General features: G+C 54.1%; 2 protein-coding genes across 8 annotated transcripts; one reads left to right on the forward strand and one right to left on the reverse strand.

The window, feature by feature from the left end:
• Positions 1 to 1869: 1869 nt before the first annotated feature.
• Positions 1870 to 21685, forward strand: LOC114773162 (histone acetyltransferase KAT6B-like). 7 transcript variants are annotated; one of them, XM_028965712.1, is made up of 17 exons: positions 1870 to 2060; positions 4210 to 4991; positions 6238 to 6346; positions 8566 to 8681; positions 8787 to 8868; positions 8962 to 9091; positions 9176 to 10113; positions 10673 to 10794; positions 11450 to 11565; positions 11648 to 11789; positions 11877 to 12038; positions 12120 to 12213; positions 13131 to 13362; positions 14869 to 15028; positions 15513 to 15743; positions 16341 to 16611; positions 17649 to 21685. In XM_028965712.1, the coding sequence occupies exons 2-17, from the start codon at positions 4383 to 4385 to the stop codon at positions 20429 to 20431; spliced, it is 6297 nt and encodes a 2098-aa protein (XP_028821545.1). In that variant the 5' UTR covers positions 1870 to 2060; positions 4210 to 4382; the 3' UTR covers positions 20432 to 21685. The 7 variants fall into 7 exon arrangements, with proteins under 7 accessions (XP_028821545.1, XP_028821543.1, XP_028821546.1 ...); XM_028965710.1 differs by lacking the exon at positions 1870 to 2060 and adding an exon at positions 2090 to 2405; XM_028965713.1 differs by lacking the exon at positions 1870 to 2060 and adding an exon at positions 2959 to 2979.
• On the reverse strand, positions 21068 to 23835 carry LOC114773216 (dual specificity phosphatase DUPD1-like). Its single transcript, XM_028965725.1, has 4 exons — positions 23754 to 23835; positions 23157 to 23371; positions 22133 to 22356; positions 21068 to 22018 (listed from the first exon to the last, which is right to left on the reverse strand). The coding sequence occupies exons 2-4, from the start codon at positions 23339 to 23341 to the stop codon at positions 21774 to 21776; spliced, it is 654 nt and encodes a 217-aa protein (XP_028821558.1). The 5' UTR covers positions 23342 to 23371; positions 23754 to 23835; the 3' UTR covers positions 21068 to 21773.
• Positions 23836 to 24008: the final 173 nt, after the last annotated feature.

Genomic DNA, 24008 nt, shown 5'->3' on the forward strand with positions numbered 1-24008 from the left:
CTTTGCGTTCGTCCTCATTTATTGAAATCAGAACATTAATATAAAAGAACTTTTTTCACGTGAAGTGACCGAGCGTACCAATGCTTGGATTGCATGTTATGTTTACTAGTCGCGGGCGGCGGGTTCGTGGGGACGCTAACGGCCCTGAGCCACCGCTAGGTGGTGCTGTGTTCGTTCAACAGACGAAGAAGACGAATTTCCCTCCCGTTTTCGGTAGTTTTGGTCCACAACTCCGCGCAGGACTGGACGATTTGGAGATGAAATGTTGTTTCGTTGTTTTAGTATATTGCGACTTGTTTCGTCTTTTCTTGCCGATAACATTTTAAACGTTAATTATTTTGTTCACGCCTCAGATGAAGGTGAATATTGTTGGTAGGTTTTTTCTGCCCTTTAATCCTGTCAGGTTCCCAGTCCAAGGGTCTTTGGTGGCGGTTAAGGAAGCGGCCCCGTAATCAGGAAGCGGCCCCGATCCGCCCAGGTGCCACTGAGGTGCCACCGAGCAAAGCACCGTCCCCACACACTGCTCCCCGGGCGCCTGTCATGGTGCCCACTGCTCACTCAGGGTGATGGTTAAATGCAGAGGACAAATTTCACTGTGTGCAGTGCTGCTGCGTATCACAATGACGATCACTTCCACTTCACATTAAAACGAGGCGTCTGCACCAGAACACGAGCACAGGGGTGAAGGGGTGCGGTCGGGAGCAGGGGTCCGAACTGGTCCCCGTGAGCCGGATCCTTCCGGAAACGAATTAATGCGCGTATGCTAATGCCGGTGGGTGTGGCGGCCAAATTGTAATTATCAGCTTAGTGGCTTTTATTTTTCTCAGCTGCATTTCTTTCTTTCTTCCTTTTTTTTGTGGCGTCGCGCACGGATCCGGTTTGAAAAGGGCCGCACTTCTGATTGGACGAGCCCGGGCTCCGTGGCAGCTGGTTCATTTTCCGCTCAAGGTGACAGATGGCGGAACACAAACAGGGAAAAGCTGGACGGCTCCCCGGCTTTATTTCCTGAGAAAGCCGGAGCGCCGCCGCTGCCTTTCACCCCGATTCCCCAATTCTGCAGCCTCCCTCCGGCTCGGCTCGGCGCGTGGACGGGGCGCGGGCGGCGCCGCTGGCCCCTGCAGATGGGGGGTGGCATCCGCGGTGTGGCATTTGGCAGAGGGAGGCGTGGGGGATGGGCCCTGCTGGGGCCCGGGTGACATTCATTATATCTGGACACAGATGTCTTTTGTCACTCCTGACATGAATCCTAACTGCATATGACCGACGTGGGCTTGTCAATCAGCGTTGTGGTGACGACGATGACACCGCCACCACCGTCATCGTCCAGCAGGACCTCAGCTGGCAAGTGAACATCGTCTGACGCCAAAGTCTCAGTACGTTTCATTAAACACCAGGGTCTTTATTATTATAATGCGAGAAAATGTGAACTTTTGAAGTGTGAGCAGGTGGCAGGTGGACGTGAACCCTCTCATCAAATCTGTGATGGTGGCCCAGCGTTGGTCTGATAACGACTGATGGAGTCTCGCCTGGGTCATTATATGTTTATTAATTATAATAAAAAGGTTAAGCTTCTGGAACATGTATTAATTTGGTGAAATGTCCCTTTTTTTGGGGGGGGGGGGGGGGGGGGGGGCAGCGTGGTTTAGTGACCCCTTGTAGTACGTTGGATGTCACTGTCGTGCCTCTCGAGGGCGCAGATAAGTGACACAGACAAAAAAACGCTCCACCTGTCTCCACGCCGAGCCGATTATAGGAGTTCCGATTATTTTACTGCCCAAAAAAATCGATCAGCGACGGCGCACGACAGACAGAGAGAGAGAGAGAGAGAGTGAAGAGGGGGGGGGGGGTCACATTCGTGCGGCTTGCATGATGAACCCTCTCAAGACGCCGCGTCCCTCTGATCTGCGACAATAACCCGGGGACCCACTCTGTCGCCACGTAGATCACCCCTTCAATTAGTTCGTCTCAATCAGGTCCGCCAGACAGGACCGATGTCGTGGAAGGGGGGGGGGGTTTATCCCCTGAAACGAAGAACGGATCTCAGGGAAAACTTGCAGAAGGTAAAAAAAAAAAGGAGAGAGAGTGAAGAGAGAGAGAGAGAGAGAGAGAGAGAGAGAGAGAGGAGGAAAACTAGCAGCTCCGCGGCCGCACGCCACTTCTGTTTTCGTGCATGCTGCATGTCTGCGTTTCTTTTTTCTTTTTCTTTTTTTTAACAATTCACCCCGAGAACGACACGCGTTCGCGGGAAAGACGGATATCAGCAGCGGCAGAAGTGGATTATGCGCGTTCGGCGGCGGACGGATATGGATTATTACCCCCCTCCTCCTCCTCTCTCGCCCCGACGGGGGCTCGTTTCTCCCCCAGGAAATATTCAGATTGATAAATCGTAAATGCCGAAATCGCTGGTAGGTTTTTAATACGGTTACGGTCCGGCTGAGCGGATTCCTTTCTTTCTTTCTGTCTTTCTTTCTTTTTTTTCCCACCCCGGTGCAAGTTGCGAAGAGCCTGCGCGGTTCCGTTCTTAATACCAGCGTCCATATGTGGACGTGCGTGTGTGGCTGTGCGTGGTGCTTTATAACCGCATTTTACTGCTTTATTTAACCTCGGAATCACTGCGATCGCTCCGACTTGGGCCGGTTTCGCGCCGAGCCGCTTTCGGGCCTTTTTTTAATCGGCGACCAGCGACTAACCGGTTAAACTCGCGGCGCCGAAACGTCGCGGCGTTTCGTCGCGTTTCGTTTCTGTCGTTCTTTTGGCGTCTTTTCCCCGCCGCGCTGTCAAAATACGATTAGCGCGACAAAGTGTCTCCATTACGCGCGCTGGCGGCTTCGGGGGGCGGGGCGTCGGCAGGAAGTGACAGGCCGCGCAGCCAATCCCCGCCCGCTCGCTGATTGACGCGCCGTTTATCAAACCAGGAATCTGATGTGGCTCTTTTACAGCCAGTATTAAAGTCGGTGGGCAGGGCGCGTCGGCGTGTAGGTGAGCTTTAATGAGGCTCCATTGGATTGTAATCAGTGTCATGTCGGATTCACGTAAACTACAACATTGTAACAAAATGGCGACGGTGTCGGGCAGCGGCGACTCGGCGCAGCCGGGCTGCTGACGGCGCCACAAGGTTCGGTCGGTTTTCCTCTTATTTTGCAACATTTAGTCGCAGCGTGGACGTAGACGTGCTAAATCGCTCCGTTTAGTTAAAAAAAACGAGTTTGACGTCCGCCGCTAAAACTAAGCGTCGCTTGTTTAACTGGCGTTAGCATTTATGCTAACGGCTAGCGGTGCTGTGCATTCCGGCTCTGCTCCGGGAGTCGAATCTTTCGACTCGGATCACTTTACAGATTTGAATCGTTTGAATACCAAAGGTCTCCAGAAGTTTACATTTCTGCAGTTTCCGCTATTTTAATTACGTTACAACACTAATGATCAACGTTTTGCCAATGCACGTGCAAATACACACATGCACAGAGCGTTTAGACGTCCTGCTGTCAATTCTGCTTTTTTACGATTTCATGTTGTCTTTAGTCAAACTAAATATTAAATTTCATACTTAGTTGGCTGCTGTTAGTTGACTGGTTATGTAAATGGTTACGTGAACTTTGTAAACATCGAGAACTTTCCGGCGATGCTGTTTTGCACGTCGAAATGAAGCGGCGTTGGGGGAGCGCGCTCGTTCGTTTGAAGGAGTCGGTTCAGCTCGCTCGCCAAAAAGAGCCGTTCGCTCGCTAGCGGCACGTAGCTAGCAGCTAGCTGGCGAAACTGCACCCGAGCGGCCGACCCGTCGGCGCAAGTCCGCGGGTCAGCCCGGTTCCGTTGGCGGCAGGCGCCGCAGCCAGCTCCGGTCGGGAGCGGCCAGGTGTCGGCGGCGGCCGCCGAGCGAGTCCGGCTCTCCCGAGCCCAGGCTAACGCTAGCTAGCCGACTGCTACATACCCGCGGTCGGCCACTGTGGACCCGAACCGACCCGAACCCTCCGGCCGCGGTACGGGTGCTTTTCGGGGGTTGATCAGGTGTGTGTACTGGGTCTGCGGGTCACCTGCCGGATCGCGGTCCGACGGGCACCTTCCTCGGCCTCTCTGTGCCACTCTGTCGAGCATTAAAGTGTCGTTTACTCTCTGTGTTCGGTTGGAACCGAACATAAGTATTTTTTGACTTTATATTTGTTGTATTGTGTGACTGCTGGTTGTAATATCTGTCGCGTTTCCTTCTTTTTGCAGGTTGAACATGCACGCTGGTGTCTTGTGTAGATGAGCATCCCGACCGCGGAGGAATTTATCGTCCTTGTGCAACACGTTGTGGGATTAAGCGCATGTTTCGGATGGGGATGTATTGACGGCCGGGAGGAGGGGTTATTTATGGATCGCCTTGTCCTGCTTCACGCCCTCCAATCATGGTGAAACTCGCGAACCCTCTGTACACGGAGTGGATCTTGGAAGCAATACAGAAGATCAAGCGGCAGAAGCAGCGCCCGTCGGACGAGCGGATATGCCACGCCGTGTCCGCGCTGCGCGGCCTGGACAAGAGCGCCGTCCTGGAGCAGTTGGAATTAAGCGTCCTGGACGGCGCCGTCCTCAAGGTTACCAACAAGGGCAGCGCGTCGTACAAAGACCCGGGCCACGCCGGGCGGATCGCGTCGCACAATCACGGGGCGGCCGCCGCGCCGTCCAGGGAGTCTACGTGGAATCCCAGCGACCTGCGGCACGTGGACTGGAATAGGGTCCTCAGGCGGGCCATCGAGGGCCTGGACGACTGTCACGGCTCCTCCCTGAAGAACATCGAGAGGTTCCTGCGGACCCAGGACGACCTGTCGGGCGTCATGGAGAACCCGGCGTTCCGGCACCGGCTGCGGCTGGCCGCCAAGCGGGCCGTCAGCAGCGGCCGCCTGGTGAAGCTGGGCCCGCGGTACCGGATGAGCGGCGCCGGCGGCGAGGACAGGGGGCTGAGGGGACTGAGCCTGGCGCCGACGTCCGTCACGCTGCTTCCGCACGAGCGCGACCAGGTAGGCCTTCCCGACCCCTGACCTTTGACCCCTCCCACCCCCGAAAACACGCCAGCTTTTTTTTCCCTGGCGCCTGACGTCACCCCCCCGGACGTGTCCCTCGGCGGGGCCGCGCGCCCGTTTTAGAGGTGTGAACTGTGAGCAGCTGCTGGGATCGACTTTTCCGTGACGCCGATCCGGTTTCCTGCCGGTCCGGTGTCTGCGTGGCCGAGAAGCTTCGCCCGGCGTAAATAACTCCGTTTAGTCTTCGCCCTTGCCTCGGCAGGGGGGTCGGAGGTCGTCCAGTCGGCTCACGTGACCCCGGGGCCGCTGCGGAAGTCGGGCGGAGTGGAAAATTCCTGGACGGTGGCACCGCTCGCTCGTTTGGAGGACCGCCGGGCGCTTCGGAGAGGAACGGGTTACGTAACCGGAGCGGCGGCCTGGTTTTTACCAGGTGTCCCCTTTCATTCCGCGGTCGGTACCGGCCACCCCGGCAAAAACCAGGCCTCTACCTGAGCGGGACGGTCCGGGCCTTATTATCGTGTCCATCGGCCCACTTGACCTTTTTGACCCCGCCGAGGGTCCTGATGGGAGGCGGCGTAGGCTGGTAATATATTCCACCGCGCTTTCGTTTGTAACGTTATGAGACTTTTCAGTGGCCATAATGCTGGTCTCCGGAACGTTCCGCGGTACATTTCCCGGCGTGTTTTTTGTAGGTTTACACACTCCGTACTCGAACTTCTAGACGCATTTTGGTTTCCGTATTCGCCCGCTGCGTCGGGAAGGTGCCGTAGGACCGCGGCTCCTCTTCGTACGTTAATTGGCCGTAGACTCGCCGTTTGAGTGCTATTGATAAGGCTGTTTGGGGAAATGGAGCGCTTATTGATCGGCCCCTGAAGTGCCTTCTCGTGGTGGCCGATCGATTGGCCGGTGGCAGCGGGGCAGGGCGTCCCGGGCCCTCGTTCTCTTTTCTCCTCGGCCCCCCACCAGTCCGTCGTAAACCCGGTTCTTCGTGAAGCGTCCAGAGCGGTTCGGAAATATTACCGCGTCCTTAAACTGTGATTATTGGGCCCATCCGTCGATTTAACGAATGAAGCGGGGACTACAGCACGGAATTAATTTAATTGGTGCTCCGCCGCGGCGGAACCTCTCTGCCATTACGGCGCCTGTCCGTAGCGGATTGTCCGAAGAGTGGATCATAGATGCGCGTTCTTATGGATTTTAGTTTTAATGCTCTCTCTCTCTCTCTCTCTCTCTCTCTCTGTAGACCCGGGCCGACCCGATTCCGATATGCAGTTTCTGTCTGGGAACAAAGGAGTCCAACCGGGACAGGAGACCAGAGGACCTCCTGTCCTGCGCCGACTGTGGGAGCAGTGGTAAGCACTCCGACCCCTGACCCCTCTCTTCTCCTGTTCAAGTAGTCAAAGCAACTGTGATAAAGCGCCGCCGTCTGCTGCATCACCGGCCGCGGTTCCCGGAACGTTGTGTTTGATTGGTGTCCTCTGAACTCCACGTTTTACCGTAAAAACGTATTTAAAAACATGTTTATTCACCAAAAAAAAAAACCTGCAATATGACGTCCAACAAAGCGCTTCGGCATTTACACGTAAATAAAATGCGCATTTCATGCAAATAACTTCACGGTTGACCTCAGCATAAACTTATTAAATAAATAAACATCGTGCGGCCGGGAATGTGTCCAGGACGACTGGAACGATGGTGATAAACGCACGCTTTGAATCGGCTGATTTGTTCGCTGCTTTTCTCCATTTACATTTACGGCATTTACCAGACGTCCAGAGCGTCTTACAGTCAGTAGTTACAGGGACAGTCCCCCCCTGGAGACACTCAGGGTTAAGTGTCCTGCTCAGGGACACGATGGTAGTAAGTGGTATCTGAACCCGGGTCTTAGGGTTCGTGGACGAGTGTCTCACCCGCTAGGACACTACCACCCTTGTCCCTGACGCGAGTTGTTGACTGCGAGTCAAGTTGGTCGGCGCGTTGGTTCTTACGCGAGCGTATGTGCGCGCGTGCTCGGAACCGATCGGGCCGAGCGGTCCAGACTCGCCGCGGTCGGCGTCTTCGCGTGGACGCTGCGTTGCCGTACGAAAGTCCCGTCTCGACCGGACACGCACACCCAGAAACGCGAATCGTCCACCATTCCGCATGTTTCTAGCGGATTCCGCGGTTCGATGTTGATGTGTATGATTCCGTACGGATTCGGTGCAGATCGTAATTGATTATGCCGCGATCGCGCTGCTCGGTACGTAAATTCTGTTCGGGTTTTTCTCCAGTGAGCAGAAGAAATTGCCGGCGTTCCGTCCTCGCTCGCCTGGCGCCGCGGGCGTCCGAACCGGCCGTTTTTCGGCAGTTTTTCGGCCGTTTGTGGTGTCAGGTGTGCGCGGACTGAACGCCGACCGCTTTTTCCCGCTCGCCGGATTAAACCAAAGCGTGACGGGCTGAACGGCGCCAAGCAAACGTCACGACAAGTAATGTGGACGGTTTGTGGGACGCGTCGATAACCGAGGCATTAATAATCGTAACCGTGCGGTGAGACCAGCGGAGGGTCCGCGTCCCCCTCCGGGACATCCTACGACGCACGTCCCGGGTCGCCGGGCTCGATAGTCGCCGACGGTGACGGGTCGCGCCTGTCCCGTCTGTATCAGAGGCCTCGTAAAACCATCGCGGGTAACGGTCTGCTAATCCGCCGGCGCTAGTGAGGCACGGCACCGGTTTGTTTTTTGCGCCGCGACCGATATTCCGTTTTAATGATCCCGCCCTTTTGTTCTCCGCGGCGCTTTGCCGGTTGGACGTGGGGTCTTTTTGTTTTTCGAGGGGTGGACCGGGCGTCCCTTCGCCTCGCCGGATCGGTGCCATTTTTGTTTTTGTTGCCGACCAAATTGCCCACCTCTCCGTTTAAACTACCGTCCCCCGTCCCTCTCTCTCTCTCTCCCCCCTCTCCCCCTCTCTCTCTCTCTCTCCCTCTCTCGTGCGGCCCAGTTATTGTAAATGGCACGCGGAGCGGCGGCGGCGGCGAGCCGGGTTACGCGTTCGGTTCGCCTCCCCGCTGGAAGACAGCTGTCGTGCTTTTTATTTGCGCGCGTTTTTCACCGCCAACGCATTTCTGCCTCATTAAGATGAAATTATCTTTAATTAGCCGCTCGTGCGCGCGCTCGTTGTGCCGCTTTTAGCCGCGGCCGGTGGGTTCGGCTGATGCGCTCGGTGGCCTTGCGGTTTGTCCGGTTGCAGTTTATTGAACTCTCTTCACACCCTGTAGTATTATGTATTTTTGTGTGTGTGTGTGTGTGTGTGTGCTTATTATATCTTAGTGAAGTGATTGTGATGCACAGCACACGGTGCACACAGTGAAACGTGTCCTCTGCATTTAACCATCACCCCTGGTGAGCAGTGGGCGGCCATGACAGGCGCCGGGGAGCAGCGTGTGGGGACGGTGCTTTGCTCGGTGGCACCTCGACGGATCGGGATTCGAACCGGCGACCTTCTGATTACGGGGCACCGCCACCCCACTACTGCCCTTAGTGGGTTAAGCAAATGTCTGCCAGTGTGAGCCTGAACCTTCCCGTCTCTCCCGAAGGGCACCCGTCGTGTCTGAAGTTCTCCCCCGAGCTGTCGGCGAACGTGAAGGCGCTCAGGTGGCAGTGCATCGAGTGCAAGACCTGCAGCTCCTGTCGAATACAGGGCAAGAACGCGGTAAGTCCGCCTCCATCTTGACCCGTGGGGGTCGCCGCGTAGCGGTCCGCTGACCCCACGGTCAATCCAGCGCCGCGCGTTCTCAAGCCCACTCTTCCGCTTCAGGAGGACATGCTGTTTTGCGATTCCTGCGACCGCGGGTTCCACATGGAGTGCTGTGACCCTCCCATCTCGCGGATGCCTAAAGGTGAGCGTTCCGGGTTCCCTGGTGTGGGCGGGGCTTGTCACGGCGACCTCGGCGTTGACGAAGCCATGGTCGGTGTTGTTTTTCTTTCTCCAGGCACGTGGATCTGCCAAGTCTGCAGGCCGAGGGAGAGGGGGCTGTCCCTGCTGCATAAGAAGGCCAATCAGATCAAGCGGCGCTACGCCAAGCCAATGGGGAAAGCCTGCAAGAAGCTCAAGCAAAGAATGTAGGTGGCTCCCGGCAAACGGTGCGTGTGCGATGAACGCCGGCTTCCGGGAGGTGTGTTCTCACGCTTGTGATCTGCCCGTAGGTCTATATCCAGGGGTGACGGCTCCATGATTGCACTGGCAGGAAGGGGGTCACCTGGTAGGGGTCAATCAATCACAGTCTGTACCACACTCTCATCTGCTCATGCCGCATCTGTGAAGGATGTCCGAAGCAGATTGGCTGCCGCAGACCCCGGTTGGGCGGCCCGTTTCACACCCCTCCCCCCCCCAACTCCACCCCCACTTCCCACACCCCCCCCCTTCACGCCCGCACCCGCCTCCGTCCCGGCCGCACACACGGTTAACAGGAAAACCAAAGGGCTCATCGACGGCCTCTCCAAGTTCTTCACGCCGTCGCCGGTGGGCCGCAGGTCGCGGGGAGACGAGTCCGGCCCCGCCCGGCCCGGCCGACCCAGGAAGCCACGCCTCCCGAAGCTTCCGTCCAGCCACGAGTCTGCCTCCCCGTGCTATAGCCTGTCCCTCGCCCCCCCACCGGCCGAGCGTAGCCCCCCGACCTCCCAGTCCGCCCCCGCCACGTCCCCCAACAGCTCGTCCAGTCAGTCTAGCGCCCCGTCCATAGGCAGCGTCTCCACCAACAGCCAGCTGAAGGGGCTCTTCGACGGACTCTCGCATATCTTTACCACTCAGGGACAATCTCGGAAAAAGGGACTCCCAAGTTACGCCCCGCCCAAGCGGGGGCACCGCCGCGCAGGGCAGTCGCCGCGGACCCCCGCCGACAGCTCCGCCCCTAAGCTGCTGGGAAAGAAGCCTGTTAAGAGCAGGCTGCTGGCCCTCCCTCCGTCTGCATCCGGGTGGGGCGCGCCCAGGGGCCGGCCCTTTAAGACGGTCGCCCACTTCCTGCGTAGCCCCTTCCTGAAAAAGCACCGGCTGCTAGGCAGGTTAAAATATAGGCCCTTCTCCGCTCCGAAAGGGAGCCCCCCTCCGGAAACGGGCGCCAAGACCAGCGGGCGCGGCGACGATGGTAAGAAACGGCCGGGCGCCCCCGGCCCCGGGCTGCACGTCCTCGAGAGCGGGCGGCTTGCTGCCGCCGCTCGCGACTCTTCTCTCATTAACCCTCTCCGACCCACCCGGCGGGAGCTGCCTTCCCCGCCCCCCCCTCCTTCTGCTTTTTACCGTCCTCTACTCTCATCAACCGCTCGACTAACCCCAGGTTTACGTTCTTGGTTTACTTTCTCACTGTGCTTCTCGTAGTGCATGGCCGAGAGACTCCGCCTCTTCCTCACGCATCGCTGTGTATGTGCTCCTCCTCCCATGCCCCGCCCATCCTTAACCACGCAGATATCATCAGTCACCTCGGCAGCCTGACTCAACATTTCATCATTAATCTCAATTCGGTTTGCTAATTAAAACCCCGGTATCCCTCATAACTAATGAGGGGGTGTGGTTTACTCACCGGGCGAGAAACGGGAAGGAAGTGGAGTTAAAGTGTCTGTGCGGTGGACCCGAGGACGGGTAGCGTTGCTCGGCTCTGTGTGGAGTTAATGTGCGGGTGAATAACGCCGTTCCTTCCGCCGAAACAGGCAGCGAGGGCCAGTGCCAGAGGCGGCCCGACGCCCAGGCGGGATTCGTGGCCGTTGCTAAGGAGCACGTGACTGAGGAGGATGTGGAGCTGTTCCGACGGGTGCAGGAGATCTCCGCCCAGGTGAGGAGCAGCGGTGTGATGTTTGGAGGGATCGTGGCACCAGAAAATACCTTTTTTTTTTTTTATAGCATATTTTATACTTTTATAGGTAATAAGTGAAAAGAAAGTTGAAAGTGAAGTGATTGTCACGTGTCATACACAGTGCATTTAACCAAAGTTTGGACACCTTCTCATTCGATGTGTGTGTTCTTTATCTTCATGACCATTTACGTTGGTAGATTCTCACTGAAGGCATCAAAACTATGAATGAACATGTGGAGTTCTGTACTTAACAAAAAATGGTGAAATAAGTGAAAACATGTTTTATATTCTAGTTTCTTTGCTCTGATTACTGCTTTGCACACTCTTGGCATTCTCTCGATGAGCTTCAAGAGGTCGTCACCTGAAATGCTTCTCCAACAGTCTTGAAGGAGTTCCCAGAGGTGTTTAGCACTTGTTGGTCCAGCTCACCCCAAACCATCTGGACTGGGTTCAGGTCCGGTGACTGTGGAGATCAGGTCTCTACTTTTTGTTAAGTACAGAACTCCACATGTGTTCATTCACGCGAGACTCTGAAGAACCAGCGAGTTCACTAATGATCTAGCAGCCAACTCCTACTTGTGACTAGACTGCTTTATGAGAATTTAATTCTTATTCTCTGGTTGTGTGTATGTAGAGATCCGGGAGCCCTCTGAACCCAGACACCGGTGGGCCGTACCCTGCGGTCATCGAGTTTGGCGCGTATGAGATTCAGACGTGGTACTCGTCGCCGTACCCGCCCGAGTTCTCCAGGTACGGTGATCGCGGCAGGGCCTTTCTGCACCGTTTCCTGACAAAGGGACGAGGAAAATGAACTCTTGTCGCTCTTCAACAGGTTGCATAAGCTTTACTTGTGCGAGTTCTGCCTAAAGTACATGAGAAGTAAGAACATCCTGCTGAGACACATGAAGAAGTGCGGATGGTTCCACCCGCCGGCCAATGAGATTTACCGAAAGGACGATCTGTCTGTGTTTGAGGTCAGCCTCGTTGGCGCGTCATGGATCCTTCCTCCGTGTCAGCGTGGTGTTCCGCTTGTTCTCAGTTGTCCTGTTTTTGCTGAGCAGGTGGACGGCAACATCAGCAAAATATTCTGCCAGAACCTCTGCCTCCTGGCCAAGCTGTTCCTGGACCACAAGACCCTGTACTACGACGTGGAGCCGTTCCTCTTCTACATCCTCACCCAGAACGACGAGAAGGGCTGTCACCTCGTCGGCTACTTCTCCAAGGTGAGCTGAGCAAGGCCCCGGGTGGGTGTGGGCGTGTCAGACGGCGAGCTTCATCTCCGCTCTTCCTCCTCCTCCCCGCAGGAGAAGCTCTGCCAGCAGAAGTACAACGTCTCCTGTATCATGGTGCTGCCCCAACACCAGAAGCAGGGATTCGGCAGGTTCCTGATCGATTTCAGTAGGTTCCTCTGGACCTCCTTCAAACAAGTCTCTCCATCTCCATTAAACATGTTGTCGGTCTAGTTATTTTGCCTAAATACAAATACAACTTCTCATAACTGCATAATTCTCACTTGAGTGAAAGTGTTGTGATGCACTGCAGCACAGCACACGGTGAAACGTGTCCTCTGTATTTAACCATCACCCTTGGTGAGCAGTGGACACCATGACAGGCGCCCGGGGAGCAGTGTGTGGGGACGGGACCATCAAGGGGACCCCAGTGGCGCCTTGGTGGACCGGGACTGCGTACGGGCCCGCTAGGCCGTCACTGCCCCTCGTTATTGATTACCGAACGGAAATAACTTCCAGTTGGAGGTCCGAATCGGTGTCTGCGATGGTACAAATTTAGCATTTTTAAATGGCTGCTTTTGGAATTTGAGAGGGTGAAGGCCTGGCGAGCGTCGCGGAACCTGCAGCATCGTGACGGATCTTCTCGGAGCCCCAGGCGACGGCCGGAACGCTTTGCAGCATTTAGCGGAGTGATTGAGACGCTCTTGTCCCGTGGTCTTTTGTTAGCTCAAGGCTCTGTCTTTGATGGGATCTGGAGTATCGTGTGTGTGTCTTTTGTAAGAGGTGTAATGAGACGGTTTGGTTTTGGTTGCGCCGTGGGGAGATATGAGAGCGTTCTGATGACAAAGGAGGAGATTAGGGGGAGATTGAAGGCTCGCCGCTCTCCACTACATGAGAGCTTTATTGGGGAATGTGATTAGATCCCTTTATTTAACTCTTGTAGAGGGTTTTTAACCGTTCTTTAATCAACTAATTGGCACGTGACGTGATTTCTTCCCAAAACGCACCTCATTATTCCTTGTTTGGGAACAGGGCGTGTCAGGAATGAATTTTTTTTTTTACTTTAATGTCTCCTTTTTTTTGAAGGTTACCTTCTCTCGAGGCAAGAAGGACAAGCCGGCTCCCCGGAGAAGCCGCTGTCAGATCTGGGCCGCCTGTCCTACCTGGCGTACTGGAAAAGCGTGGTCCTGGAGCATCTGTACGAGCAGGCGGAGCGGCGCGTCAGCGTGAAAGGCATCAGCAGGGCCACGGGGATGTGCCCGCACGACATCGCCACCACGCTGCAGCACCTCAACATGATCGACCGGCAGGACGGCAGGTGGGCCGCCGTAGGCCGGCCTTCATTTCACCGGCAGGCTCGTTTTAGTCTAGTCACTTTTCAGTCTGAGCCTTTTAGTCAATTATCCGTGAAAATTTTAGTCTAGTTTTTAGTATTTTAAGTATTTTTGTTTCTTTATTTCTTTCTTTTTTCTAACAGAGTAGAACAGACAAAAACAACATTACATAACTAAAACAAGGTTATATTTTAGTATTTTACTGCTACCTTATAGACTCAGGACACGCATACTAGACATCCATTCCAGTGGCTGCATTTCTCCCTGTGACCCGCATTCGGTTTTCTTTTACACTTTATTGTGAAGAAAGTGCCCGAACGGTTGCTTCGTCTTTTTCGCCCAGCCACCATATAAGCATTCTGAAATTTTAATAATGCAAGAATAGAACAGGACTTGAGGAAGTGACCTCATCTGCGACAGAAATACTGCAAAATAATAATAACGCGATTAATCGAGAGGGAGTCGTCAGCAACATTACAGGAAATATTTCGTTACAGTTAGTCACATGTTCAGCATGTTTGTCACGTCATGAAGGTTCATTGACTAACATGTTTTGTTGACAAAAACCACACTAGTCTTATGGGACATTACAAGATGAGTCTGAACTTTAAGGGGCAGTGGTGGCCTAGCGGTTAAGGAAGCAGCCCCGTAATCAGAAGGTTGCCGGTTCGAATCCCGACCCGCCAAGGTGCCACTGAGGTCCCCTTGATGATGGTCCCGTCCCCACACACTGCTCCCCGGGCGCCTGTCATGGCGCCCACTGCTCACTCAGGGTGGTCGGTTAAATGCAGAGGACAAATTTCACTGTGTGCATCGTGTGCTGTGCTGCTGTGTATCACAAGTGACAATCACTTCACTTTGAGTGAAATTGACTCCAAAATGAAGAATTATTCCCCCAAAACGGACCAAGAAAGACTATTCGAGCTTCAAATGTTGCGGTTTTTAATTTGTTTAATTTGTTAGAAAAATCTGACGTGAATTCAATGACTAATCTTCAATGTCAAGGTCTTTTGCACAATCAAAGCTGAAGAACCCTTGATACCAGCTGAATTTGCAGCACTCCAGTGTAAATTGTGGTTCTATATATTTTTGTGTTTTGTTTTTTTTGCGCTTTGTCATTGTCACACGGTGAAATGTGTCCTCTGCTTTCAACAATCACCCTTGGTGAGCAGTCGGAAGCCATGACAGGCACCCGGGGAGCAGCGTGTCGGGACGCTCAAGTTAAACAACGCTGCTTATTGTGCCAGTGGCACCTTGGCGGCTCAGGATTTGAACCGGCAATCTTCTGATCACCGGGTTCGCTTCCTTAACCTCTAGGCCACCACTGGCACACTACGAGGCGGTTTGTTAACCGAAACCCAGCCTTGTATTCCTGCTCTTAATGATCCCGTTTATACCGACGTGCCCTATGGCCTCGGCAGAGCAGCTTCTAATGAAGTTGTGGCATAAACGGTCTAATCTCGTTCGAACTCTGCTTCTCCCGTGGGCAGGGTGGTGATCGTCCGACGGCTCCGGCTGATCCTGAAGCACGTGGAGCAGCTGCGGGCGCGGCCTCGGCAGTACGAAGTCGACCCGGACTCGCTGCGGTGGTCACCTGCGGTGTCGCTCAACGCCATGCTGTCCGAGGAGGAGCGCGAGGCCGAAATGGACGTACGTGTGATGATGCCACCATAACGTGACTCTGAATATTTAATAGTTTTAACTATTTTCATTTAGCCCATTTTATAATATGTAAACATGCTGTTAATTGATTAATAGTATGTATATGTGAATGTTTTTGTGCTTTTTTTAAAAAAACATTTGCATACATTTAAAAGCACTCTGTAGTGCTTTTAAATGTAAAAAAAAAAAAAAAAATGATAATAATTTTATGTTTCCGGTGCTAATAGAGAACCGCAGTCCGGTTTGTTCAGTTTAAGTACGTTAGAGGTCTAAATGCGTTCGCTGTCGGCAAACACGTAATGACGTGCAAAATGAGCTGAATCGGTGTGGCTGGTAATGAACTGTAAATAGCGCGCTGCGACAAACACCTGATCAGAACCTCCCGCCGCCGTTTATTAATGCGTTCGTCTTTTCAAAATATAATTACCGCCGGTCTGATGACGACGACGATGATGATTCTGTGTGTGATCAGGCCGAGCGACTGACTGAACAGGCCAGCTGCTGGGAGAAGGAGGAGCGGGAGCTCTACGTCAGCCACAGCAGCCGGCAGCCGCTCACCAAGGTCCACTGCCGGAACCCGTACCGCCGGGCGAGCCGGCAGAGCAGCGGCGGCGACAGCAGCGGGAGCGACGACGACGAGGACTACGAGGGCGCGCCGCCCATCCTCACCAAGGCGCAGGCCATGCTCGGGGTCAAGAGGAAGGTGAGGGTGTTTCCTGAACCCCGTGTCCTTTTGACTGAAGATAAGTTTCACCAGACCAAATATTTGTAGGTTTCTCTCTTCACCGTTCACGTCCGGGCAGAGGCGTCTGCCGAGTTGCAGCGCTGCCCCCTGCTGTCGGACGCTGTATTACAACCCAGGACGTGCTCTTCTTTTAAAGCTTAAAAAAGAAAGAAAAAAAAGTCAAATGACTTTTTTTTTATATTTTTTGACAAGCAAATGTAATTTTTTAAATTTTATTTATTTATTTTGAGTGGTTCAAATGACTTATGGGTTCGGTTGTGCTTCATGGCTCATTTGTGGCTTTCAAAAGTCTGCTGAGGACAAGCTTGCCCAGGATTTGCGGTTCTGCATGGAGCCTCTGATGCTCTTTCCTCCTCTTGGTGTATGTGGGGATTTTTTTGGCTTCCCCCCCGAAGCTTAAGCTTTTGTAATGAGGCCGCATTCTGAAGGCTCCATTTAAACCATAATTATGCGCTTTTAAAAACATTTGGTGGAAAGAAAGCTGTCTGTTACTGCGTGTGTGTGTGTGTGTGTGTGTGTACACTTAAGCTCCAACCATGACTGTTCATATTTCAGAGAACAATCAACCTCAAGCGGAAGAGGGGTCGCAAGCGGAAAAGGATCAATAGCAGCGTCACCACCGAGACCATCTCCGAGACGACCGAGGTTCTCGACGAACCGTTCGAGAACTCTGAGGACGAGAGGCCCATGCCTCTTCTGGAACGTTCCAGCAGATTGGGCGAAATGAGCGACGAGGAGAAGCTCACGAGGCCAGCCAAGAGCCGCCGGGGTCGGCCGAGGCGCATACAAACCGGCGAGGACGCTGGCCAGAAACGTCGGAGCGAAGGCAACGCCAACTTTTTTTTGTTCTGTAACATTAGACTCGATGAGTCAGTGCTTCAGCTGACCTGGAATTATTACCGACCCCACAAACCACCGCGCTGTGGTCTGAGAGAACCGATGTTTCGTATCGCTTTTCTAACCATTTATCAGTCTCTCCAGTCCCGATCTCAGCAGTTACAGGGTGCTAGTAGCCTAGCAGGTAACGAACCAGAAGACCCAGGTTCAAACCCCACTTACTACCATCGTGTCCCTGAGCAGGACACTTAACCCTGAGTGTCTCCAGGGGGGGACTATCCCTGTAACTACTGATTGTAAGGGGGGTGGAGTACTGAAAGTAGGGTTGGTAGTAACCTAGCGGGTAACACACTCAACCCAGGTTCAAACCCCACTTACTACCATCATGTCCCTGAGCAAGACACTTAACCCTGAGTGTCTCCAGGGGGAGACTGTCCCCTGTAACTACTGATTGTAAGGGGGGTGGAGTACTGAAAGTAGGGTTGGTAGTAACCTAGCGGGTAACACACTCAACTATGACCCAGAAAACCCAGGTTCAAACCCCACTTACTACCATCGTGTCCCCGAGCAGGACACTTAACCCTGAGTGTCTCCAGAGGGGGACTGTCCCCTGTAACTACTGATTGTAAGGGGGGTGGAGTACTGAAAGTAGGGTTGGTAGTAACCTAGCGGGTAACACACTCAACTATGACCCAGAAAACCCAGGTTCAAACCCCACTTACTACCATTGAGTCCCCGAGCAGGACACTTAACCCTGAGTGTCTCCAGATAAGGGCGTCGCTCTGGATAAGGGCGACTGGTAAATGATTTGAATGTAAATTAACACATTCAACCGACCCCAATGAATTCTGCATGACCTTACAACTTTGTCTCCTCACCGCAAACTTGGCCAAAAATTTGACCAATAAATAGTAGAAGTGTGAAATGAAACATGGAGAGGGGTACTAATCATACAGATCAGTTTTATTTTCTTAGACATTATTAAAATGGTGGGTGTCAGAGCGTAACCTCTTGTTCTTAATTTAGGTTCTGGCCTTCCAGAGAAGGCAGGAAACCCTCGTCCAGTCAAACGCAAGAAGGGCTGGCCCAAGGGTGTGAAGCGAGGTCCCCCGAAGTGGAGGCTGAAGAAAGAGAGGAAGCTGGGCTTCAAGCTCAACCTCTACACCCCCCCGGAGACGCCGATGGAGGCCGATCACCACATCCCGGCCGAGGAGCCGAGAGAGGACCCGGACGAGCAGCGGGCCACCGCCGAGGAGCGCTGCGAGGCCGGCTCCGCCCCTGGTTCCAGCGCCGCGGACATGGAGCCGCTTCCCTCCGAGCCCCCGAGTCCAGACCTGGCCTCCTGTAAACCCGGCTCGCCTGCGGCGTCACCCGAGGGCTCGCCCGCGGCGTCGCCGGGACACTCCCCCACTCCAGAGGAGAGCCTGAAAGCCCCTGCCTTGGTTGACCATGAACAGGAGGATGCTGAGAACGACCGCGAGGAATCGGAGGACCCCAGAACAATGGCGGAGGATGAGGACGAAGAGGAGGACGAGCAGCCTCGTATCTTGGACGACCAGGACGCGGACGACGAGGACGACAGCCACAACGACTCTGCCGTCACTGAGAGAGACCCGCCCGGCGAAGGGACGAATGAGCCGCCCGGCGCTTTTTTAGGCTCTGGGGACCACAACAATGCACCACTGGCTCCAGATAACCAGGCGGTACCCAGCAGCCTGGCTCCGTCGCCAAGGACGCCTGGCAACCGGGAAGAGATGGCAGCGGAGTTCGGCCCCACTGCCAGCTCGGAGGTTGAGGAGGAGGACGAGGACGAAGAGGAGGAGGAGAACAACATTACCAGTCCTGCTCCTCAAGAGCTCCAGACGCCAGCGGCTCGCTCTTCGCTCAAAGACCCCCCCTTGTGCCAGGAGATCGACTCCGAGACGGCACAAGCGGTTCAGTCCCTTACCCACGAGGCCGAGCAGCAGGACGCCGGCTACCAGGACTGTGCGGAGACCCGCGAAGCCTGCCGGAGCCTGCAGACGGCGCTGGAGGGGGGGTACGCCCAGGTGGAGCAGAGCCCCCAGGTTGCGCCGCCGATGGAGGATTTTGGCCAGTCGGCTCACAGCAGCCCCATCTCGTCCGTCCACTCCCACCCGAGCCAGTCGGTGCGCTCCGTCAGCAGTCCCGCCATCACGGCGCTGGAAGGGGGCTACACGCAGATCAGCCCCGAACACCAGGGCGGCGCCATTTCCGTCCCGTCCCTGCACAACATGGAGACCAGCCCCATGATGGACGTCCCGTCCGTGTCGGACCACTCCCAGCAGGTGGTGGACAGCGGCTTCAGCGACCTGGGCAGCATCGAGAGCACCACCGAGAACTACGAGAACCCCAGCAGCTACGACTCCACGCTGGGTGGCAGCGGCGGCGGGGGCATCTGCGGCGTGGCTTCCACTCAGAGCAGCTGCTCCTACAGCGGCCTCGCCCAGAGCGGCCTCGCCCAGAGCGGCCTCGCCCAGAGCAGCTGCGCCGTCACCCAGCAGATGGCCAGCGTGGGCGGAGGGTGCGGCCTGATCCAGCCCAACGCCCTGAGCTCGCCGCAGCACTGCAACGTCAAATCGCCGCAGGCCTGCGTCGCCGAGCGGCCGCCCAGCACCAGCCAGCACAGCCAGCTCGTCCCGCACGGGCCACGCCCCCAACACGGCCCTCCGTCGCAGCACGCCCCTCAACCCCAACACCGGCAGCACGTCTCGCAGTCCCAGCACGCGCCGCACCTGCACCACCAACACGCGCTACACGGCCACGCCCAGCACGGCCTCCACTTCCCCCAGCAGCAGCAGTGCGCGCTGCCCGGCAACTTCTCCGCCCCGGTGCAGCTGGCCGACATCTCGGAGTCGGGCGGGGCCAACCTCAGCCTCTACGAGCGCTTTAACCAGGGCGAGTACGGAGGGGGTCATTACCCCCAACCGTCGGCGACCTTCAGCCTGGCGAAGCTCCAGCAGCTCACCAACACGCTGATGGACCACCCGCTGCCCTTCAACCACTCCGCGGCGCCGCACCCCATGACCTCCTACGCCAACAGCGCCTCCATGTCCTCCCAGCTCAACACTCCCAACCTGGTCCCCCTGGCGCAGTCCGCCCACGCGGTCCCGGGGGGGCCCCAGGTGCAGGGGTCCATGACCCCGGCTCCACCGAACCTTTCCTCTCCTCCTCCTCCGCCCATGATGCTCCAGCGAAACATGGCGGCGTCCAACATGGCCATCCCGCCGTCCCAGCGGATCCAGGCGCAGGTGGGCTCCTCCTCAAAAGGTCACGTGGCCATCCGCTCCAAGTCTGCAGCAGTGCTGCCTCACGCCCATCCTCACCACCACCACCACCACCACGCCCACACGCACCACTCGACGCACCCCAGCCACGCCCACCAGCAGCAGCAGATGTACGCCCGCGGGGCTCCCCAGTCCGTGCCCATGCAGGCCCCGGGCAGGACGCTGGCCATGTCGCGCATGAACATGGGCGCGGTCAACATCATGCCGGCGCCGGCGTACAACGTCAACTCCATGAACATGAACGTCCCCGCCCTCAACGGCATGAACGGCTACCGCGTGAGCCAGTCCATGATGAACAGCGGCTACCACGGCAACCACGCCTACATCAACCAGTCGCCGCAGTACTCTATGCAAATGGGAATGGTGGGCGGCCAGCCATACCCCCAGCAGCCCATGCAGGCTCCGCCCCACGGCAACATGATGTACCCGCCCGCTGGCCACCACGGGTACATGAACACGGGCATGTCCAAGCAACCCCTCAAAGGCCCTTTCATGAGGCGGTAGCTCCACGCGTCTCTCTTTCCGTTCTTTTTACGTAAATGTTACTTTCATCCGAAAACGTTACTGAAACCAGCACTTGGCAAGAATGCAAAAATCTCTCAACGACGATTGGACGAGAGCGAATCGCGCGACTTATTTTATACGTTTTCTTTCCTTACTGAAGCCTTACTGATTTTATAACGAAACTAAAGAGTCAATTTAGCGTTCTTGTTCCCTCCGGAAGAGAAGGGGACGGCCGTCTCGTAGCAGTCTTTCTAAAGAAGCCATGAAGCGTGCCTGCTACAGACGGAGCAATCAGATGCCAGAGCCTTTTCAGTCTATCTGTCTAACAGTGCTGAAAGTTTGTACCATACTCATGCCTTTGTACATATAAATTATTCTACTTATTTTGTAAAGTGACAACTTAGCATGCTACAGAGTCTCTATGTTAGTGACAGTGCATTTAAGTAGTACTGTACTAGTGTCGTGGTGAATAGCAAGCCATTTTAAAAATGTCTGGCCTTCACTGAGTTTCCCTGTAATGGGAGAGAAATGAAATTATATTTTGTTAAATTCTGATACTGTTAAAAAAAACAAAAAAAAAACAAAAAAAAAACGTAAACTTAGTCTTTCATTTGTTTTTTTTTTTTTTTGTTTTTTTTTGTTCTTTTTGCATTTAAAAGTTTTATTGATCTGAATTGTATGTATAATTCTGAACTCTTTGTAACAAATTTCTTCATGGCAGCTTTCTGTTTTATATTGCAGACTGATGTGTCAGAATAATAATAATAATAAAAACTTATATCGCAGTTTGTACCCAATTCAGTTCAGAGACATTTCAAAGCGGAAATGGGGGGGGGGGAGCAAAAGATTATAAATATAGAAACTTAATAACTGGTCCAGAGTTATTATTTTACAAAAGAGGGGGGGCCTTTGAATTTACACGTTCATTCCATGTGTAGATTTCTTTTCTATCTTTATAAAATGTTGGATTTATATTTTACATAAATGTGGTGTCCAGCCTGTGAATAGACCAAACGGCGCTAATGCTCTGCATGTAAAAAGCTACCTGTACTTCTGTGTTCTGTTCTTATCGCTCTTTTGTAGCCTTCGTACCAGAGTGGCTGGTACCGTAGGAGAGGGGAGACGGAACGGGCCACACCCGCTCATTTGTACAGATAGGAGGAAATGACAAGTCATGTATTTATGAGGTACCACTTAGTTCAAATACAAATGCTGTACATTTCTAGCGGAAAAAATAAATTATGATCAACCATGTGCAAAATTCTCCTGCTTCTCTGAATCCTCCCAGTTGGGTCGCAGCCGCTGCCGAGTGCCAAGTTCCGTATTTCGCTCTTAACCGGACTCATCGGTCCTTGGCTTCCGCTTGTGGGACTTTTCCAGAAGCCGCCCCGGCTCGTCTCTGTTCCAGCAGGCAGGTGTCCAGTCGTCGCAGCTGCTTCAGGAAGCCCCAGTTGGGGACGATCCGCCTGCGCCGCTTCACGTGCTCGATGGCGTCGACCAGGGTCATTTCCTTGTAGATCATGAGGTAGGCCAGGACCAGCGTGGCCGAGCGGCTCCGGCCCAGCACGCAGTGCACCAGCAGCTTATCTGCAGCGCCAACAGAGACACATTACTACCATCGTTTCCCTGAGCAGGACACTGGGTGTCTCCAGGGGGGGACTGTCCCTGTAACTACTGGTTTTAAATCGAGTCCAGTCTTACTCTCTGGTCTGCTGAGGGTCTGGTCAATGAAGAGTCCGGCCGGGTAGAAGTACTGGCTGATATCGAAGCCCGGCACGTCCTCTGCCGCCACCCCGTAGTAGGCGACGCCCATGCCGCTGTAGTAATCCGCGCCGGTGTCCACACAGTTCCACGTCCCCTCCGCGGCGTTCAGGACGTGGGTTACGCCCATCCTCTCCAGGCCGTGGCGGCTCCTGGCGGTTTCCCTACAGAGATGTAATATTATACCTGCTGCACTCCGGTTGGGAACGTTCCAGAATGTAACTTGAGAGCACGAGTGCTGTGTACTGTCTAGTGGGTAAAAGTGGGTGAGACGCTCGCCCACGAACCAGAAGACCACAAAGTCCCAGGTTCGTCCCCACTTACCACCATCACGTCCCCGAGTAGGACAGTTAACCCTGAGCGTCTCCAGGGGGACTGTCCCTGTATCTACTGACTGTAAGTCCCCTCGCTCAAGACTTTATGAGCATTTTAGCATTTAGCTTAAGTAGCGACATTTACCATTTTCCGTTTGGTTTTTAAGCCAAGTTCAAGTTACTTTTAAAAAATTTTATAAGAATTTTTTATATAATTTGAGTCTTAATGAAAAGTCTTAAGGCGCTGCTGAATATTAGCGGTTCAAGGCGACTGTAGCTAACTAGTGTGTGAACCATATAATAATGATATTATATCTAGTTATTTCATTCAAAATAGTTAACATTTATTGACCAGACTAACTTAGTGTCACGTAATTCACTGCTAATTGGGTCTTTTTGATTGTAATTCATGGGTTTAATGTGTGTTTATTTTGGCAGATCACCGGTGGGCTTTTCAGAATCGAAATATCTATTCCTCCTGGAAAACATGACAATTTTTTTTTTAATCCTGTCCTTTCTATCAACATGCATGATTGCCAGAGCTTTTCCAGAACATACAGGTATTCCAAGAATAACATCCATAATCTTCTTGTTGGAATTTTTAGTTTAAATTTTTTTGAAGCCTGCCCGACCTTTCGGTTGAGACTTACTCGTCTCCGATGAAGACGTTGGGCCACACCTCGTTGACCCGGGTGTACTCCACACACCCGCGGTTCAGGAGCTTCTCCAGCTCGTAGCCGCCTGGCGTGACGTACTCCTCCGCCTCCTTTTCAGGCGCTGCTTTCTTTGGGACCTTTATTCTTTTGCCTGGCGTTCTGCTGCGAGAAGCCATCATGTTCGGCCACTGCTGGTCCAGAGAGGCTTCCTTTAAAGCAGGTTTCACCAGTTAAATTCGCCGCTGCTTTTGTAAGGAGTTTTGTGATGTTGGTAATGCCGTGTTCATTTAGATGGAAATAATTTGTCTGCTCTGGAACTGCCAAGGTTGAAGGTCCCTGTGAGTTGTCCTCTGTAAGAAGCTTGTGTAGATATGATATGCTGTGTGAAACATGCCTCCAGTGGCGTTGTAATGAACGTGTGTGTGTGTGTGTGTGTGTGTGTGTATCTTCTCCTGCGCCTCCATGTTGTGTTTGGGTGGAGAAGAAGTGGGGTTCCGGCTCTAATTACGGTTCTAATACCGCATCGGTCGGTATCTTGAGTCAGAAACTTGGTCAGAAGGAGCCATTGAAGGAAAGTGCAGGGATTATTACCTGGACTCCGAGCTGAGCGGAACGGGTCCGTTTCCTGGGCGCGGGACGCCAGTGTGTGACACGGTGGCGGCCGGAATCTTGCCTGCGGGTATTTTTAGATGGCTCGGGGCCCCGCCCGCCCCGCTCGTGACGGAGGTAGGACACTCGCCGGCGGGTGTGCGGACGAGTGACTGATTAAAGATGAGCTTCTGGAAAGCTCATCTTCATCATTTTGTCTGATGTAATCGCGGATCTCCCGTCGTCCTGAAACGAGAG

This window comes from Denticeps clupeoides, chromosome 2 (genome assembly GCF_900700375.1).
Source record: "Denticeps clupeoides chromosome 2, fDenClu1.1, whole genome shotgun sequence".
NCBI lineage: Eukaryota > Metazoa > Chordata > Actinopteri > Clupeiformes > Denticipitidae > Denticeps > Denticeps clupeoides.